The following is a 20,541-nucleotide window of genomic DNA, read 5'->3' as shown; positions in this document are numbered from 1 at the left end:
AGAAAAATCTCTGCTGGCTTCTGTTCTGGCAGAATCAATAGACTATAAAGGAAATCTGAAAACGAACTTATGGGTAAAAGTCAGTTTCTTGGGCTGCAAGACAGTCTCATAATACAGAAGTAATATCACGTCTTTCAGGATTTCACTCAACTCACCAAAAGAATGAAGATATGGTAGCCTATGATATGGAAGAATCATGCTCAGTTCCCTTCACTGCTGAACAGCAATCCTGGATTTAAAAAAGGTTCTTATTTAAAGGAGTATTGAAAAACACTATAACATTTTGCAACAATGATAGCAGAGGTGTTCAGTTGCATATCTCAAATATATGGCTCTGAAAAGAAGATAAGGTATTTGAGACATTGTATTTTGACTAGGCTTTCTCATGCTTCAAAATTAATTCCAATCTGTAGTTTTAGAAATATTTGATCCGTTTTCACCAAAAGAGCCTTCAGACTTTTTTCGTGGAATCTCTTTCCTGGGCTCTTCCTACCTCCACAAAACAAGAGCAGTACATATCTAGACATGTTTGCTAGAGACATGGGGCAAGCATCTGTTGGTCCATGAGGGCTTTTAACATGGTGTGAACTGCACTGCGCAGCACCACTGAGGACACATGAGAGATTTCAATCAGTCACGAAAACAAGTCAAATAAACTTTGATCAGTTCTGAAAGAAGAATAAGCCATCGTGCTTCTCAAAAGCAGGTGGCAACCATCAAGACCTCATTTAATTCTAAAGCCTTTGTCTTCAAATAGGCTTCAGTTTTGCAATCTGCATAATCCACAATATCCATAATACTGAATTATTTGTAAGAGGCAAAAAAACCCCAACACCCATGCAAACCCTATTACAGAATGGAGTATCCTTCTCATTCCTTATTGTCTGTAGCAGAAAATTAATCTAGGGCAAAGTAATGAAGCAAACACATAATGAGGATTCAATACTTGGAAGGGATAGAAGTTGCAGAAGCTACAGAACGTTAGTACTACCAGGTCAGGACAACTCAGCTGTTAGCAAGGCTTGGTAAAGACTCATATTTTATATGACAAATTGTACAAAGATTCAGACCTTTTCCTCCTTAATATTCCAGTGACACAAGTCTCACTGTCAGAATTCATGGGTACACTGGCATCTCTGATAGTTGCTTGCTGCATGCTAATTCTCTTTTCAGCTGAAAATACTAAACAAAGAAAGTGAAGGTGTTCAGATCATGTAGTCAAATATGACATCATATAACATACCTAAGATGATAAAGATCTTGGTAAAGCAGAAAGCTCCTCTTCAATTTTCAACCATGCCGTATCCCATTATCCACTGAGGGCTGGAAAACTTACACAAATCTTACAGACCAAAGGCTCCAAAAAAGCAGAAATGTTGGCTGTCAGCTGGTGAGCAGGAACTCCATGCTGGGTGGAGCTGCACAGTTCAGAATACACAAAAAGCTTTAGAAAAGCCAAAGAACAGCAGGAACTGTCCTTGTATATATTTGCAGCACATCTCAACTCTCATGGTCACCCAAATAATCCACTGAGTGGGAACATGCCCCCACACACTCTTCCATCCCAGCAGGGCAATATGTCAAGGCTTATGGTTCGTTGTATAGACCACACATCTTCAATCGCAGGCAGCATTTGGTCCCTCTGACACACCGGGTCTTCTTCCACCAGCAAAGGAGCTGTTGCAATTGTGAACACTACCATTCCTCAGCAGATTTTTGAGGAACAAAACATTTCTTTCCTGGTCTTGGTGGTCATATTGCTTATCACCATAATGCACCAAAGTTGCAAGCTGGGCATTTAAGATCTATGAACTATCCATACACAATTCAACTCCAGTAACAGACACCATAAAGGAGGCAGAATCAACTTTCAAAAAACTAATTTTAATCAAAACAAAGAAATTGTTGATCATTAACAAGTTTATAAAACAGTGATTTAGTTACATAAATAAGTTGATATCAGTGTATCAAATCTTAATTACTTTCAACTTCATGAGCATGTTTACATGGGTGATGAAGTACAACCTTTTTACCTATTTTAATAAATAAAATGGAGAGCATGAAATAGTTTTTCTAAACAAAAATACCTACAAACATACCTCTAGCATGTTCTCTAATGAAGGGAACAAGAGACACTGGACAACTTTTGCACCAAAACATAAAAACTGCTTTAAAAAGCACAAGGATACAGAACCATCAGCTAAAGTAAAGACACTATACTGTAACCAAAGTTGGTATTTAATAATATAATGAACAGTTTGGTAGTTAGATCTCCAGTTTGGTTATTTTAAAGCATTAAGACAAGGCAAGATAGAAGGCTGCTTTTGTTTGAGTAATCTAGAGAAAATAAAATATATTAAAAAAAACGAACGGAAAAGTAGAACAGTCATACCTACACAACTTTCTGTCCTGCACAAAGTCAAAATACCTATGCAGAATATATATATTATATATATATATATTTGTGCACAAAGGTTAGCTTATTATTAGCTCACTGCAAAGGCGTAATGTATCATGTCAATCATTTTGTGTTTTGTGTCAAAAAGGATATTTCTTTAAGTTTCCTAGGCTAGGAGGCACAAACCCCAATTCTGGCATACTGTATTCTTAATGCTAAGGCTTGCTGCTCTGGCTGTGTATTTTTTTGTTGTCCCTCTTTACTATAGTGCCTGTTACAAGCATGTGTGTATGTGTGTATACATATATATGTATACATGGGTTGTATAAATATATATATATAAAATTTCCCCCAATAGGTATCAGTCCAACCATGCAATCCAAAAGGTGGCTCTGCATAGATGCCCAGCATATAGTTCACCACCTGAGCCAACCCTGAAGCAAGGCGCACTTTAGTCCTTCGGATAGGTTTTCTTTTTTGTTTAAAACCAAGCTACTGCAGCTTCAAGTATTTTGCATTACATAGATTTTTTTTTTATAAATTAATTATATTTTTTCAATATTCAGACATATACTATAATATATATACAGTACAATAAATGCTCTCATTCTTTTTTAATTTTTTTTTGATAAATCCCTGAGAATGTATGTTGACAGTCGCTAAGTTTCCACATGCACAAGCATTGTGTGCCATGCTTCTGGATGAACAGCACTGCAAAGCCACGTGGTCAGCCTTTTAAGTATTAGTATTTCATTTGTTGGTTTGTTTAAATATGCTGAAATGTAAGGATGGGTTACAAAGGAGTAAAGCTGAATCCATTCGAGGTACTTATCACAGGATGGAGGTGTTTTGTTTGGTTTTTAAAGCCATTGCAATATATGTTTGTTTTTGAGGCTGTGAACATATACAGAAAGAACAGGAGAGCGATGTGGGCTTTTGCCACTTGACAACATATACTCAGTGTAAACCAAACCTTTTTTAACCTCTCTCTCACACAAAACAGAAGAAAGGAAAAAAAATTAAACACAAACACTTTCACAACATGACAGTTTAGTTTGCAAACTCAATATAACTATACACATATAATACCGGTGTGGCTCTGTTTCTTTAAGTTCAAAAGGATACAAAGGCAGGCTCAAGTAAAAACAAACCACCCCTCCCCCCCCCCATTTTCATCAACCAAACCGCTCACGAACCAACATCATCAGTTTCTTTTTGCCTTTGTAGATTTGTTTTAGGTTGTCAATAAACTGTGTAAACTGGATGTGTCCATCATGAGCCATTAAGAAGGTCTCTCGGGCCTTGCTGAGGAACTCTATAAACTCACTATAGTGTCGTGGGCTGATGTGAGTCAGACGCGAATGAGTTGTATTAATGTAGGCTCCGATTGTGGCATCCAAGAGTTGCCTTAAAGGGGCTTTGTCCAATGACATGAGCTTACCAGAGTTCCTCCTTCCATGAAGTCCCACCATGCCAGGAGTGGTCAAAGTACACCTACGCAAAATGTCTGATAGTACTGTTGCACATTTGACACTTTTGACCACCAGAGGTATTATAGCTGCTAGCTCATTTTTCCCAAGGGAGTGGCTGAGCGCACATGCCCACAGAACGTCATTAATGGCAGGGTGTGTGTCCTGATTGTAACTCAGGTTGAGATGCGTCATGGCCAAAGTGGCCAGCTTGTAGGCCCGCATGGGGTAACCACGGTGCTCCATGTATCGTGCTATAGTAAAAAGCTGCGAGTAGCTCATGCCAGTTGTAGCAGCATCTAGAACAATTTGGTAAGCGGTCTCAAAAGCTATGTGATCCTTTTCACATAAGGTCAGTGCAGAGAGGGCACAGTTTTGAGGATCCTTCATGGCACACTGTAGAGCAAGCGTCCTAGCACTGCCGGCCAGCTTCTCCTGCTGATGGCAGTCCAGATGCAGACGGACAATGGTGCTGTTGGACATCACTGTTGTAGCAACAATACTAGTGGCTTCTGTTGGAGTGAAAAGTGTAAACCAGTTTTGCATGATACTATCCAGTGCATAAACACCTGGGGAGAGAAAGAAAGGATTAGCCACAACTGATAAAACCTAGCAGATACAGATGTTCAGCAAGAGATTACATTTTCAAAGTCTAAGAGGTTGCCAGTACATCCAAGGAGATGTGCTTCAGCAAGAAGGGCTAAACCAGATAACATGGCTGGAAAAGGACATTAAAACAAAGGCTACTGTGCAAACTCTGTAGCAATCACCGAAATGCAGATAATAACAAAAAAGCCTGCAAGATAAGCTTTAATCTCCCGGTGTGACAACTGAGCTGTTTCACTTGTTATCTAAGACAATTTGGATAACAAGTTCTTGCTCATTTGGTCTCATCACATCACTCAAAAGCAGCCCTCACACTGAACACTTAAAAGGCAATTTTAAGTTCTTTTCTCAATGTGCATCTCAAGGTACAGCACATGCACAAAAGAATATGAAAGCATGCTAAATGTCTCATTTAATAGAACATCATGGCATTTAATACTAAGCACACCTTAAAAAAACAAAACAAAACAACCCTAACCCCCACCCCCTCCCAACAGACTTTTCAGATACATCTTGTATCAAATTCATATGCACCTGAACATCAAGATCCTTATTAGGGAAATACTCTGAGCAATATGCACTATGGGATATTATCTGAAATAGATATTTTCCTTAGTATCACTTTATTCCTGGAATGTGTGTGTGGTGGGGGTGAAGAAGGGGGAAACAGTGACTAATAGGTTCCATAAATTGAACCTTATAGCCAACTAGAGTGTCTTATTATTGCTAGAGGCAGTTTACACACATCTGTGAGCCCACCTAAACCACACCCAGAGGCCCTTTTCTCTGTAGGACTCTCATGTTTCCTGTGCACCCCTTCACTCGTGCAAAAATTCAGCATAGTCAGAAAATACCAGATCTTCATTTAAATAAACAGATTCCTTGTTTTATCAACTTGATTAAGTCTCAAGAGTACTTTGTGTGACATTAAAGGTTCTTCATGGGATGCTTCTATTAGAATATGTAAACTAATTTAAAGCATTATTAAAACCAGCATTTTATTTGCCAATATGTAACTGCACAAAATAATACCCAGGCACTAATATCTGCAAGATAGCCTCAGTAATAATTACCTTAGCAAAGATATAAAAGCAATAAAACAAGAGCATTGCATGAAAATTTGTAGACACAAACCATTTTCTGGCTGAGGGCATACAAAGGCAAGCTGTATTTTCCCATGCTACTGACAACATTAATTTCCCAGTTAAGCGTAAAGCAGAATAAACTAATCCAGAGATTAAGCAGCAGCAATCCTTTGAAGTTCTGAAACTCAAGAAGCATCTATGCGATACAATCCAACTCAGATGTATGAAAAAGGAGTAAATACAGTAGGGAAGCATACTTTCCAAAAATACCTTTAGTGACAATTAAAATTGCTCCCTTATCATAGTATTTATATTGTCCTCACTACCACAGCTGCTGATTTTTTTTTTTTACAGCTACACAGTTTTTAATGCCCTCATCTTCACTTTCAGATTCTGTATCCTCATCTTGCAGATGGTAAACTGGAATAAAGAAGCTAAGGGATACCTCATCAAGAAACACAAGAAATTTATGGCAAAGCCCAGAAATGAACATAATGTCCTGCTGAGTACACTATTCTCCCACTGCTATCCTCTAAGTATAAGGCTAGTTCTGCTCCCACCTTATTTTCACCTTACGTGGTTAAGGATAGGTGCATTAATGTTTGGTTTGCTTTCCAGTGCAGATGAGAGGCCTGCACAACGTCACAGCCACATAAAAAAGATGCATTACACTCTAAGCTTGGATTTACCCCCCAAAAAACCAAACAACAAGCAATGAGAACCCCTTCATGAGATCTTGTCTGCCACACAGTGGGAGGCATCCTCAGCATTTCATTCACCTGTTTTCTGGTTCCTCTTCCCCACAGCTGACCAGATAGCGCTCTCACCAGTCTTTTGGAGCCTCACCTTTCAGAGCAAGCAAAGTTGTAGCATAGTGTAACAGCCCATAACCACGAGCCTTTTCTCTGCTGCAGCCTCAAACCCAAACCCAACATGGAGGGGACAAGGGGAAATCTGGGGTATTTCCCACGAGGTTATGCACATCCCTACCTTGCAGGGGAAAGAAGTCACACTGCATTACTCAACTATTGTCTCACTTGGCCTGTGCCTATTCTATCACATACTCAAAAACCCCACTCATCATTGCCATAATTAATGTCTTCTAACCAAAGGAATTTTATAGATGAACAGAAAGTGGGAGACATTTGCAGAGCCTGGGTGTTGACAAACAAGATCAAGCCCTCTAAGATTAGCTGACAAAAAGGCAGGAGCCCTTGAGAAGCATCTCAGAACATACCTACTTCTGTTGCACATGTTACCAACCACCTCACCATTTCCCGCCGTCGCCAATTCAGTGTTGACAGCGTCATCCGCATCACCTATTAAAACAACACAAACAAAATACAAATTAATCCTATTGCAAAACCAAGACAATATACCAATGGGGATTTAAGTTACTCAAATACACTGAGGTTCAAAATGGCAGCCTCTTGCCCTCTCCACTGTTACCTCTTTTTAGCTGATATGTCAAAAGACTTGACAAATACTGCTCAACTATCTTAGAAGAGTATACAGAGAGTAATTCCAACTGCAGGTCCTTCAAGGCTAGAGGAGAAACTCTGTTTTATTCGGGGAGAAGAAAAAAAAAAACACCACACAAAAAAGCCCCCCCCCAAACAACAAAAAAGCCCAACCAATTACCAATTATTCAAATTAAATTATATTGTGTCTCCTCCCTCTATGTATGTTAGTCTTTAAAGTGGAAACATTTCAACTCTTGTCGGGCAAACTAACCCATCTAATTTTTCCCCCATCTGCATTTTTTTTTCATTGACTTAAACAATACAGACAGGAGTTAGAGTGTACTGTGATTTGACTGGCTGCTTATGCTGCAAAGATATATATATACACACACACTTCCAGATATATCCAGATATTATTAGTAAGTCCATAGTGGTGATTTCTCTCTCTGAACAAGGAGTCCCTGCAAAGAAGTTCCATCGTAAAACCATCAGAATCATAGAAAAAGGACTTTAAGCTCTGATTGCAGTGCCCATATTTTACATCACTTGCAGTTATTGACTATGTTGTTTCTCAAAATGTGGGCAAATATGTTTATGCAGTAAAACAAACACTGCATGGAAATTGCATGGAAAGCTTGTTTCAGCTAACTGGACAGACCCCACAGACATCTAGATGAAGAAAGCAAGAAGTTTTCCCCTTACAATATCAGTGATCATACTATGGTATTACTATTTGTAGCAATTAAACAAAGAGCATAATAGGTCAATCAGAGCTTTCAGCGATGATCTTTACATATTAACTCATAAAATGCACTCACAAAACAGCTTGGAGTCAGCAGCATTTGTAAGAGGGTTCTCAACCCATATCCCCCCCCCAATCCTAAGGTGACTTCAAAGTGGCATGTAGCCCTCTGTCATATTTGTTACTCCTGCCACCTCCTTTAGTCCTAAGCTGTAGATAGGATAATTAAGAAGATGGAAAGACCAAGGAGGAGCTGAAGTTAATTTATACTGTAGCCCATGTAGTCAAAGAACTATTTCACTTCTGCTCAATACATTCTTGAGCCACCTCTTCCTAAAAGGGAGTTCCAGATCCGTCCGAGTTCTATCCAAGATCTGTGCTATCAATTGAAGAGAGCTTCTCAACAGGTTAGTAAGTCTGAAAATGACAAGAAGCCCCTGGGAATTATATAGCTTATCTGAAAGCCAAGCTCTCTTCCACAGAGAATAACCTTGACTTTGTCCTGATGGATTTTTTTTTTAATAAGAATTTTTTAGTCTAGAGGAACAGAAGATCTCACTACCCATAAGAGATGCAAGAAATGGCCAACCAACCATTAGCTCCTGCACCAACATGAAACCTCTTTGTCATGCACATTGGAAGGAGGTTTGTTTATTTACAGGCTTTCAGGGAAAGGACACCACTTGCCAAATACGCATCAAGTGATCACCTGCACTAACTTGCTCAGCAGTTCTGCCAGCAGTACCTGTCTGCATGTGTGCAGTAATACTTACTTGCATTGATGTAGCATACAACAGGCAAATGGAGGAATAGAAGCCCCTCCTATACCTGCAGATCTTACAGCGTCTGTGCCAGTAAGGTTCTGAAGGACAGAATACACCTGAGATGCTCCATGCCCATTTGGCCACACTGATGACCTCTTTCTACAGCTAGTTTAAATGCCTTCCCTCTGCTGAGTCACATAATACATGCTGCCATTGGAAATAGGGAGAAAGAACCCAGGAGTCCATACATTACTCCCAAATCTAGAACAATATAAGAGGCTTTTCTGTCACAGAAATCCCAGTGACAGAGTTGTGAAACTGTTGGTATCATCTTCTCAGCCCAACCAGTCCAATTTGCCATTATTGTAGCTGAGAGGCAGAACAGCATACCTGCGAGGACACTGCTGTTCAGTTTGCCACGTGAGGAGAGAAACAGAGTTTTATAGGGCACATAAATGTCATAAGCAGTCAGTTACTAGATAGCAAATATAGACAATTTAATTGCCATTAGGTCAGGGAGCAGGAGAGGGGAAAGCATCTGTAGGCCACTGAAGACAGTGATGATACTGTAAGGCTTTTACAGGAAAAACATTACTGTAGAAATCTATACAGCTGTGAGTTACTACCAGAAAACTACTATGCATCTTCCTTCTGGAAAGCAAACTACCTTTAAGATTCTTAAAACACCTTAGTAAGCTTGGGGCAGACAGTGGACATGTTCTACACCAGTTTATTCCAAACACTGGATTTAGGAGAAAGTACAGGTTCATGATATTTCTTTCACTAGATCTTACTGAAGACATTCTGATGACACCATCATCCACACAGGGGTATCCATGAACACAGTGATATCCAAAGTGTGCTGCTACCACTGAATGATACTCGGTGAATGCTTGAGGTGACATTCAAGTCAATCATAAGGATCTTTCTCTCTCAAGTAAACAAACATTTAAGGCAGAAACATACCAAGATGTGAAAAAAGAAGCAGATTTCCACAGCAACCTTGGGAATAAGAAAGGCTAACAAAGCACACAATCTCAGCTTTCTGATTAAAGACTTTAGCTTCTAAAAGTCTAGAATAGGCAAATAGTACCTTTCTTTGGCATGAGAAGCAAGTGGGATAATATCCTTTCCCCAGAAGTCTTTGGAGCTTTGTTTACTGAAGCAAAGTAATAAATGGTTTTCTGATCTGCTTTTTTTTTGTTGTTTGTTTTTTTGTTGTTTTTAAGAACTCCCTGAAGAGGGATGAAGAGATTTATTTTTGTTGAAATGAACTGTGTAAACTCCAAGATTCATCAGTGTAAGGCAATATTACTCCAGATACCTAAAAACTTAGCTGTCTCCTTTTAGCTTGTAAAGTCTCTCCTAAGAGCCTGAAAATTGATCTGAGGTTCTTGTACACGTCAAGCTGAGTCTGATGCAGATGACCATCCCACAGCTTGTGGAGTGCAGGATTTGATGAAGGAAGTGAGAGGGCTGCTGTTAGCACAGTCTGCCTTAGAAACAGGTCATTATGGTTGACCTTGGCTTTCTCTAGTAATTCAACAAGCACCTACCAAATCTCATTTGAGGGAAAGGAAGGGAAGGATGGGAGGAATGATAAGAAACCCCCCAAGGCCATGCAAAAGATCTGCAAAAGTGCATTTCTGGCAAGCAGAATAATTTTGCTCTCTAGCCATCCCTACATATACTCCTGAACCCATTGCATTGGTCCTCTCTCACCCCTGAACAGAGGAGTGCCCTGCAGCCAGCTGCTCCCAGCTCTCTCTTCCACTCGAATGGCACAAAGGGGCTGCGCAGACCCTTGCTCTGTGTTTACCAGTCAACTGCACTTTACATCAGAAAACAGAATCTAAAAATTCCAGACAGAGCCCAAAGAGGGTATGGTCCTCAGTGACTTAAAGAGCTGTACCCACCAACACAGGGTCAAATTCCTGTCTTCTACTGTAGTAATAATGAACGAGGGAAATACCTGAAGGCCCAACTCCAGAGAAACTTTCAGAAGAGTGATGTCTGGCAAGCTGTCCATCAGTGTTGCTATTTTAAATGCATCCTGGGCAAGTTTGAAGATGTGTGATGAGGAGTGGATATTTTTCTGGATGGATTCTAACACTGTTTCCAGCCTCCGAACATCACCTGCAAGGTGTAAACAGAATCACCAAAACAGAACAAGCTCCCAAAACATCCAGAGATGCATTATAATTGAGCCTGCCATTGCTACGCAATAGTACGATGTTTCAGTTATACACATTTTGTTTTTTATAAACCTTCCATAATTAAATCACATGAATGAAAGATACAAGACAGCACAAACTCCTCTAGTGCCTGATGATGTTAGTGTAGTACATGGCCAAAAGTCATCCTGATTTGTGAATTTTAGAAGTGATTTGTCCACTCCTGGGTTTCACAGTCTATATCGTGTGTCAGAAGAACAAAAAGCTGTCTCATCAGCCTCAAATCAAGCCCATCTGGCTACCATCTAGCTAGTTTAACCACTTTGCTAGAAAATTAAGTGACAGGTTTAAGTCAGTTCAGTTTGTTGTTCCCATTTCAAGCTCCTGTCAGACTGCGATTTGGATTCCTAAACACAAGTTTTATAATCTGTTTATACCATGCAATATTAAAAGCATACATTTAGTTGAGTACGTAACTGACAGCAATGTACCTTTGGCTGCTGTTAGCATGGTTGATGCCAGCTCACACTGCTGGGATTCGATGTGACTTAGGGTGAACCAGCGGGGATACCGGTTTGGAACAACTGATGCAATGTGGTGTGGGCGGGACACGTCTCCCGAAGGAGCTGTAGATTCCAATACTAGCAACCTGAAATAAGGAAGAAATCCTCTTTCATTAAATCATTATTATATTAGGTTACTCATAAGCAAAACTAAAGCTGCAAGAACACTTGACCTTGTTTATGAAATGTGCAGTTTTGGGTATAAAGATATTGGAAAACCACTTCTCTTCTTGGGGAATCTTAAAAGTCCATTTGCCAAACTTGCCTACATCAGTGGGCATCTGCAGGAATTCACAGGACAATTAAGCCATCCATTAGCCAAGGCAGCAGAGACTTTCTGAATCATCCATAGAGTTGAAGCTTTTTTCCCCTGCCTTGTTTCAGTCTTTGAACCACAGCCCTCAGGAAGGAAAGTGGAGTAGTTCTCCATCATACTGAGAACATGTAAATATTTTCCAGTATTTGGAATATACTTTCTTTACTTGCAAATGCTCAAAGTAAGGGAGAGGGAGAGGGATATTCAACAAGTCATTCGGATTTTGACCTTGCAATAAATTCAGACATACCAAAAAGGGCATTTTACTGTTCAAATATCAACTACTTTTTAAAGTCTGTAAACTCTAGCCTACCAACATTTAATAATGTGCATGCTAATATGAAAAAAAAGACTTCCCTTTTGATTTGTATCAAGAGTCAAATCTCTTCCCTAGTACCACTGAGACACCTCTTTATATAGCTTTATATACGTAAAAATAAAATACATATAAATTCTTCAGCTGATTTTTTCCGAGCACAGAGAGAGGGGGGAGAAAAAAAGATGCATTATTAAATGGTTTCAACAAACAGGAAAAATCCCAACTACATAATGCAAAAAGGATTATTAGGTTATGAGTAACAGTAAACAGACAAAAAGAATGACAGGAAGAGGCTGTTTTGGGGAAATCTTTTGTCACTTTGAATTTCATTGCCAGCTTCTACGTTCCTTTGCTGTGAAAAGAAATGCTGTTGTGAATTGGTGGCTTTCATGAAATTTTGGCAAGATTAGGGAACATCATAAAAAGCACAAGCAGATTTAGCATTCTTCACTTTTTTCCCCTTTCAAACATCAATTATTTAGCTAGGTTTTAGCAAAGCTACTTTGTGATTAAACATCACCATTAAAGTCTGACTCCCAAAGCCTGGGTTGAAATTCAAGCTTAACAAGGGATCAGCCAAACTAAGCCAAACATTCAAGTTCAGATTCCAAGTGAGCAGTCAACTAGGTCACCGCAGATCCACATTCTCCAAGGCTCTACTCCATATGTTTCAGTGCTGCAAGCAGAGAACTGTAGACAGAAGCAATCATCAAGGATAGCACACCCTGTCCTTGCAGACCTGAGGTGCATGCATGAAAGGCCTTATGGTCTCAGCTTCCATTGATTTCACACTGAGTGTTCCACACACTAAAAGAGGATTAAAAAAAATGAAACAGCAACAGATGATTTTGAATACAGAGAGGCAAAATACTCCAGAGTTGCCATCATGGGTCAATGACCTGTGTAGACTTGTGCGTAGACTGACACTAAACACTTATGTCTGGAGAGCAACTAGCTGTAGTCTTGGGAAGTTAACTTCTTTGATAAATGTTCAAGTGAAGAAATAAATATGCTCCACTTCTAAAAGCATGAGCAACTACACAGATTTCTATGCGGAAATATTTCACCCATGCCATGGAGGAAGGGATGCTCAAATTTCCCTCTTCTGATCCATTCCACCTCACAAACATGAGTCAGACATTCAATCTTCATGTTTGCTTTCTTCTTTCTCCCCCTCAAAGGAACGTTTAGTTTTAGTTAGTTTTTAATTTGGTTTGTATCAGGAGTGCTTTGTACACTGAACTATCACTTTAGCGTGAATGGAAAGAGTAACCAACCTTCTTTATGAGAATTTTTAAGAAGTGCCGAGGAATGCAGACAGACATGGAATAGAAAGTGTCTGCATCTGCCATCACCACAGTTCAAGATAGCAGTCCACATTTCTTAAGAGTGCCAAATATATTAAAAAAATATAAAAAATATAAAAAATAAAATTAAAAAAAATTATAAAAAAGCTGAACTCTCATCTGCCTTATAAAGTGATGTCAAGAGAGCTATGGAGAACAGCCCTGATTATGCTGATGTCTCCTGTGATTTTACCAGATGGAAACATACAGACAACTCTTTCTTATACTGGTCTGTTTGAGAAGTAACTTCTTTGGCTGAGATGGCAGCTTCATGCCAAAAGATGGCTGGAGCTCCCCATGATTAACTAGAGATTTCATCATTTGGAACTTTCACTGCTTTGCTTATTTTTCCAGTTGGGAAAGGAAACTTCCAGAAAAGAAGTTTTCAGTTATGATTTGTTTCTGGGGAAAGCCCAAATCCTTCTTCAAGAGGAATGGCATGCTGCCGTCACATTCACTGAAGCATTCAGTGCACTGTGCAAAGCTACTGATAGATTTCTATTCCAGCCTTTCAATGTGGTTTCAGTAGTTTAGTTTAAGGAGGAAAACTCCACACAAACAATCTCTGAGAAACACTTTAAGGTAATGACTGGAATTAAACGCAAGGACACAAGTCTACTTTATAAAATTGATCTTTTTTTCTTAAAAAAACAAAAAAAACCCCAAAACCAAACCAAACCAAACCAAACCAAACAAACCCAAAAACCCACCACACACAACCACACACCACACATTTTGTACTATCTTGCTGATCTGGTATGACCAGGGTTATTGATGCACTTAACTTGCAATGAAAGAAAAGGGGTGTACCTAGATGGCCCTGACAGCTTTCTGATCATACGTTTAAATGTTCTCAACAGTTTATCAGTAACGCACTTTTGTCTTCTCAATCTATTTCCTAAAATTCTAATCATAAGCAGCAAGTATGCAAGGTCACTCTTCATATTTCTTAGACTCCTTCCCTAACATCCACTATTAGACACTCTTGGAGGCAAAAAAAACCCAAACAGGCTAAGCAGACCTTTGGCCTGACCTGATATTAGCTATGTTTTGTTCTTATGCATGCCCTCCTGTTTAGTCCTTTGAACACAGGATTATTTCCTCCCCATTTAGCTTTCTGAAGAAACTAGCTCCAGAATACACACCTCCAAACCACTAGGACACAACCTGTCTGATGAAGCTAAATGCTACTTATGTGGATAGTGTGTCCTTCAGTCACTGTGCAATCATTCTTGATAATAATGACCAGGAAAACCCAACACTTTTTTTTTTTTTTAAATCTGGGACTTGATTGCTCTTAGTATTCAGTTGTGGCTATTCTTTGTCAACAATCATTTACTACAAGTTCTTGACAGCGACTAGACAATCCAGATGGGACCAGTTTCTTCCTTGCACTGTATGCGGACAACATAGATTTATCGCTGATCATTTAGGCCCTTGGAACTTCCATCAGAAGACCCTTCTTAGCCACCATTAACAATCCAGCCTCCCCTGAGACAAAGCCAACACACACTGAGCACTCCCTGAGAAACATCTTTATCCCCAATTACTGAAGACAAATGGGATGCAAGTCAGACGTTTTGTTGTCATATGACATACTCCATTTAAATCCCAACATTCACCCAGAAGTGTGCAAGACTGCTTAGTTATTAAGCACAAGAAAAAAGTACTGGCTTAGACCACACCATATGTTTTCAAATCTATCATTGAGAGTTAATTTATAAAGAAGGCTGGTGGAACAAATAGTCCTATCATCTGCTAAGCAGCAGATGATCCTGAGACTGCTGGTAAGATGCCTCTTTCCTCATTTCCTCGCCACTCAGGAGTATGTACTAATGTACTAATAATGTACTAATTGTACATTTATAAATGATTATACTGTAGTTACTACAGACATCAATTGCTTTTACAGATGACAGAACCAAAGTAATTTCTCCTTAAAGGGAACAATGCTGCTTCTACGAAAAAAAGACTAGGTCTTGATTACCAAGCTTTTTCCCCTTTTCCAAACCGCTACTTGTGCTCTTTCTAGATGATTTGTGAATACATACCGCATGGCTCTCAGTGCAGTTTTGTATGCCAATTCAGCATCATGAGGTAGGAGAGAGGTGAAAAGATACTTGGCAAATGTGTGCATTGGAACACTCTCTCGATGGATGACTTCACCTAAACCACTATATGGTCCAGCTGTGGGAAAGAGAAAGAGAATGTCAGTCTTTACAGACTGTTAAAACCCAACTTCTGGACCTTTAAAAACATTCACTATACCTTGAGTTAGAATCAGTATTCAGAGACAGTTTGCTGTACAAAAGGTAAAGTTACATTGATATTTTTGTGAAATATATTACAAGTATATTAAATACCATATATTCTTTGAGACAACAAGACAGACTGCAAATTGTATAGTACTAAGCACACTACCAGTGCACATACAAATGACAGAATGGTCCCAGGGCTCCATGGGGCTCATTCAGCAAGTCTATGGTATGCAAAAGTAGAAGGTGATAATCCTAGCTTTGCCTCTGCGTAGTTATATTGTGCACATGAATCCCTATGCACCCTCTGTTGGTGCATAATTGCTTTATCACAAATCCACCAGGAAAAAAAAAAAAGTGGTTACAGTGGAAAAACATGTATCTTTAATTGAAGTTACATGACCAATCACTACAGCAGCACCTGATCCCTATTAATGTCTCACCTGACATTAGGCATTTAAATAACCCTTTGGTCTGGACTTGGTCTCCAGAGAAGACTAGGTCAGATCTTGCACCAAAGCTGCTTTTGTTAGCCCATTATAGCCACACAATCTTAAAAATTGTATTTGTTGTGGGGAAACTATTCCTATTGTTGGGGCAATGGATTTTGCTCACACTCAGTGCAGCCAGTGCAGTACTTCAACTTCATAACAGCAGTGTCAAGATTGAAATGACGATTTAAAAAAAAATAAATGCAACTATTTGCTTGCTGAGTTCTGAATGTTCACGGTGCATATGAATCCCATTTTTACATTTTCCCTGCAACCTTAAGACTGTTATTCCTATTAATAGGAAAACTGTGTCAAGCAGTTTTTTACTTCAGCGGCTAGAGGTTCAGGCATTAAATGTTGCAAGATACAGAATAAGAATCTTACATTAAGTATTATCAGACAATTATTGCACAAATAGCAGCCAGCAGTCCTAGAAGCTACTACTTCCTCTTCTACTAGAGATTCCAACCCACCACACTTGGATGGATGAAATGTGTGAGCACACTTCTTCACTGCAGTCACACATGTCATAGCTTCCAGCAGTGGTTGAAACTAACATGGCTGACCCTACACTGAAGCAGATGAGGAATACTCACAAAATTTATTCAACCACTTCTGCTGCAGAGGATGATGAACTCCATGAGAGAGAGATGGTAACAACTTGGACCAGCACAGCTGTTTCAGCAATGTTTTTCTGACTGGTGCCTTAGCACAAAATGCAAAGATAAAAATCACTAGGCACAAAAAAAAATCTGAGCTCCATAGGTGGGCATTTCTGAAGACTGGGGCTGATCACAAAGGAAACATCAATGAAGATTAAGTAGGTGACAGTGTGTCTCTCAATCATTTAAAATGAAGTTGAAAGCCATTCAAAATGAGCCGGTATTGCTTCAACGAAAGAAGCCATTTCATGTATGTTTGCCAGTTGGTGGTCCAGTCAGAAACTCAGGACACGAAGAATGCATGACAAAGCATTTATATGAAAATATATTCTGCCATTAACTTAGCAGTCAAGCAAAAAATTAGAACACTTCTTGCAACACAGTCTTATGTTCTGCTTTCCCACACATTCAAATGGTAGCTACATACAGCATGCATTAATCTGCATTAACAGCATAGAAATCAGCTTAATATTGGATTAAGCTTTCTTTATTATATCTACAGGACAACTATAAAAATACAATTGATATGATTAGGATCTTAAATCACTGCACAGTTTTTCCTCCAGGTGAGCTGGCAGTTTCTGCCTAACCTGGAATAAACTGAAGCTATTGCAGAAAAGACAGATTTCTCAGCACACAGTAATGCAAGACCATTGTTGCACACTGCTCACCACAGCAATTTTGTAGGTAGTTATTTTAGCAGATTTCCTGCTACGATCACTTGTTTACTACTCTAAGAAAACAAAAAGAATATCAGTGATCAAAGTAGTAAACTAGAAGCATCAGAGAATACTTGAGAAATCCTGCCTTTTCCTCATAAAGCCTTACCAGTAAATAGATGCAGCAAATTGATTTTATAATCTGTAGGATCCCTCTATGGTGGTTAATAGCTGGATCCAGCAAGCAGCTGTTCTTGTCCAAAGGCCATAAAGCAGTGGTTACAGCCACACCATAATGGAAACTCTCCCTATGGTGAAGCTTCTCTGCAGTTTCAAATGGCACCATCAGTAGGTACCAAAGTCTTTAAGGATCTGGGCAATAATAGTGACTCAAAGCTGAGAACCCTAAACAGCATACTGCATCTCTTCCATTAAAGAAGTAGTTTTAAAAGACAAATGTCTTACAGAAAGAAAGCAAAACCTGACTGCTGTGTAACAGTCTTCACAACTTACCTAGAGCAGTATCACACTCCCCACCATCCCTTGAGCAAGCACTCAAAACTTGGACCATGCCTTTAGCTAATTGGTTCCTTTAAAGTTTTTTCTTCCATTTAAAAAACCAAAAACTAGAAAGACAACCTTAGAAACCACAAGACTACTCTCTGAACATGAGGCTTAAGTGCTATATGTTAAGCTTTTTTAAAAGCTAAGGCAAAAGCATGCACTTTTTTGTACAGATTTTATTGCAATACACCAGTTAATTCCCAAACACAAGTTATTTGTCTTAATCAAAATTTAGTCATGAGACCAGGCCTTAAGCCTCAATATTTGACCATATATTTCAATTTTCATGTATGATACAAACTTCAGAGGCAAGTCATTTTCCTAATTGCTACAAAGAAAATGTTATATTTCTGTCCCAGCAATTCTAAGTGAATTTTCTGAGCTCTTCACTTGGGAACAGAGGTAAAAATCTTCATACATTTACAAAGCTGCCAGTCCTTTTTCAGGATACAAGTGACATTTAGAAATTTGTTACCCAAGAACTGTTGATGATAACTGATGTCTATATTATTTAATCGTGAGCCTGGGTTGTATAATTAGGATACTGAGATTATGACAAGCAACAAATCTAAAGAACAAAATGCAATAAAAATTAAAATGAAAGGCTTATAGGTCGGTAGATGCCTTATCTCTACAGTCATGCGATATCTGAAGTATGTTTGATTTTCACAAGAGACTGGAAACAAAATTTTGCTGGAGTTCTACTCAAAAAACATCTTAAGTATGTAAGGCAGTTTCCACTGGAATACTAATTCAGTGGGCTTGTGTAAGTGAAGACAGTTTAAAGAAGCAGTTAGCATCTACATTGAGCTACCTTCTAATAGGAAGACTGCTTGTTTTCGAAAAATCTTCACCAGAGTATCATCCAATTCAATTTCCTGTAGCTTAGAAATGAGCTGCTCCTCATTTCGACAAACCTTCTCTTGTGCATACAAGCCATCTGGCATTATTCGTTGCTGTCCCAGCCCTATCAATGCTACTTCCACAGCCAGCGTTAAATAAGATTCCCCTTCTTCTAAGAACTTGTGTGCAGGCAGGTGCTGGTACTCCAGAGATTTGCATTGCCCCACGTTCTCTGTAAAGGGTGACACAAAGAACACCACATCAGGAAATCATTCTAATCCATAATCTGCCTATAATGCCACATTTACAAATGCTTCCTCTGTCAGTATTCATTTTTAAAAATGATTTAAATTACTAGCGCAATCTCAAGATCCAATGGTCCAATCTAAACTACCTGATCCAATTCCACATGGCAGAAATACACAAAACAATTAGGTTTTAAAAAACCCACAAGTAAAAATAAAAGTTTTCATTTTAAACTGCATGATTTGGAGAAAGGCAGTTTCTCCAGCTTTGTGTTAATAAGGCCAAAATTGGAAGATCTATTTCAATTTTTTTCCCCACCCATTTCCGTATCTCCTTAAAGCTTTGATGTTGTATAAGTTGAAAGGGAAGGTGCTTATACACCTGCATAGATTTCAGTTGAAGCTATTAGGGTTGTGCAAATACAGTAGGCCTGGGAACTCCACAACTTTAAAGCATCCTGTTTGCTAGAGCTCTTTTCATGCTTTTTTATTTGTTACAGTTGTATTTATGATAAACATGTATAATGTTTCTGACTTTTATTAACACTAGAAGTGCTACTTTTAGTAAAGATTACTTGTAAATTCCACACAGACCAAGCCATAAATTGCTTTAAAGAGTACTACTGATTCATTTGGCACTTCACAGATAAACCATATGACAAAATGCTATTCCAACCTCTAGCAGTTTACAGTCTAGTTTGGGAACAAAAAGTTGTAATGTACAGATGTAAGGAGATGGACAGCTGCAGCAAATGAGAAGGCAGAATGCATTTGGTAGATTGCATATGCGTGTGTAGGGGGAATTTACTTTTCAACACACACTACTTTTATTTTATGGGGTTGTTTTGTTTTTTTCTAATTGCAAAGAATCTGATTTATTTTAATTAAAGTTCTTCCAGAATTGGTGAATATGGGATTAGAAGTTTATTGAAGAAAATCTAATTGAATAAAATGAGTTTTGAGGCAAAGCCCCAAGAAGATTGGGGATGTGCATATAAAAGAGCTGTAGGTAGAGGGATGAATCGAGTTTCTGACCACACAGAAGGTGATAAGAAACTACCACAGAGGTGGAAAGAGACTGAGAATAAGGAATAAATCAGTTAAGCTCCTGGGAAACAAATACTGAAGTTAAAATGGGTGTACACATCCTGTCCTAAATCATGTATCAATACTGCAATACTATTTTCCAATTCATAACCTTTATAGACCATGTATGTTATAAATTTTAAGTGTTTTGTCATCAATTTGAAGTATTATGTACACTTGTAGCTAAGAAGTCAAATAACATCCTGGACTGCATAGGAGGAGCGTCGCCAGCAGATTGAGGGAGGTGATCCTTCCCCTCTGCTCAGCACTGGTGAGCCCACACCTGGAGTACCATGTCCAGCACTGGGCTCCTCATGGACATACTGGAGCAGATTCAGTGAGGGGCCACAAAGATAATTAAAGGACTGGAGCATCTCCCATATAAGAGACTGATACAGCTGGGATTTTTTAGCCTGGAAAAGAAAAGGCTCAGGAGGATCTTACCAAAATGTATAAATATCTGATGGGAGAATGTAAAGAAGACAGAGCCA

The 20,541-nt window shown here is 39.0% G+C and overlaps 1 protein-coding gene across 6 annotated transcripts in view; it reads right to left on the bottom strand.

Moving 5' to 3' along the window:
* Positions 1-1,724: 1,724 nt before the first annotated feature.
* LOC142074834 (zinc finger SWIM domain-containing protein 6-like) overlaps positions 1,725-20,541 on the bottom strand; it is a 135,741-nt gene continuing 116,924 nt past the window's right edge. Inside the window, exons 7-12 of one of the 6 annotated variants that reach the window (XM_075135733.1) lie at positions 18,691-18,951; positions 15,297-15,432; positions 11,193-11,350; positions 10,500-10,663; positions 6,796-6,877; positions 1,725-4,436 (exon numbers count right to left, since the gene is read on the bottom strand). In XM_075135733.1, coding sequence (XP_074991834.1) covers positions 3,574-4,436; positions 6,796-6,877; positions 10,500-10,663; positions 11,193-11,350; positions 15,297-15,432; positions 18,691-18,951 — 1,664 coding nt within the window. In that variant the 3' untranslated portion in view covers positions 1,725-3,573. The remainder of the gene's footprint in view (positions 4,437-6,795; positions 6,878-10,499; positions 10,664-11,192; positions 11,351-15,296; positions 15,433-18,690; positions 18,952-20,541) is intronic. The other 5 variants (XM_075135729.1, XM_075135730.1, XM_075135731.1 and 2 more) reach the window with 5 other exon arrangements.

Source organism: Calonectris borealis, chromosome W, assembly GCF_964195595.1.
Source record: "Calonectris borealis chromosome W, bCalBor7.hap1.2, whole genome shotgun sequence".
Classification (NCBI taxonomy): Eukaryota; Metazoa; Chordata; class Aves; order Procellariiformes; family Procellariidae; genus Calonectris; species Calonectris borealis.
Note: the sequence above shows the minus strand (reverse complement) of the source record. Positions and strands in the feature narration are given on the sequence as shown.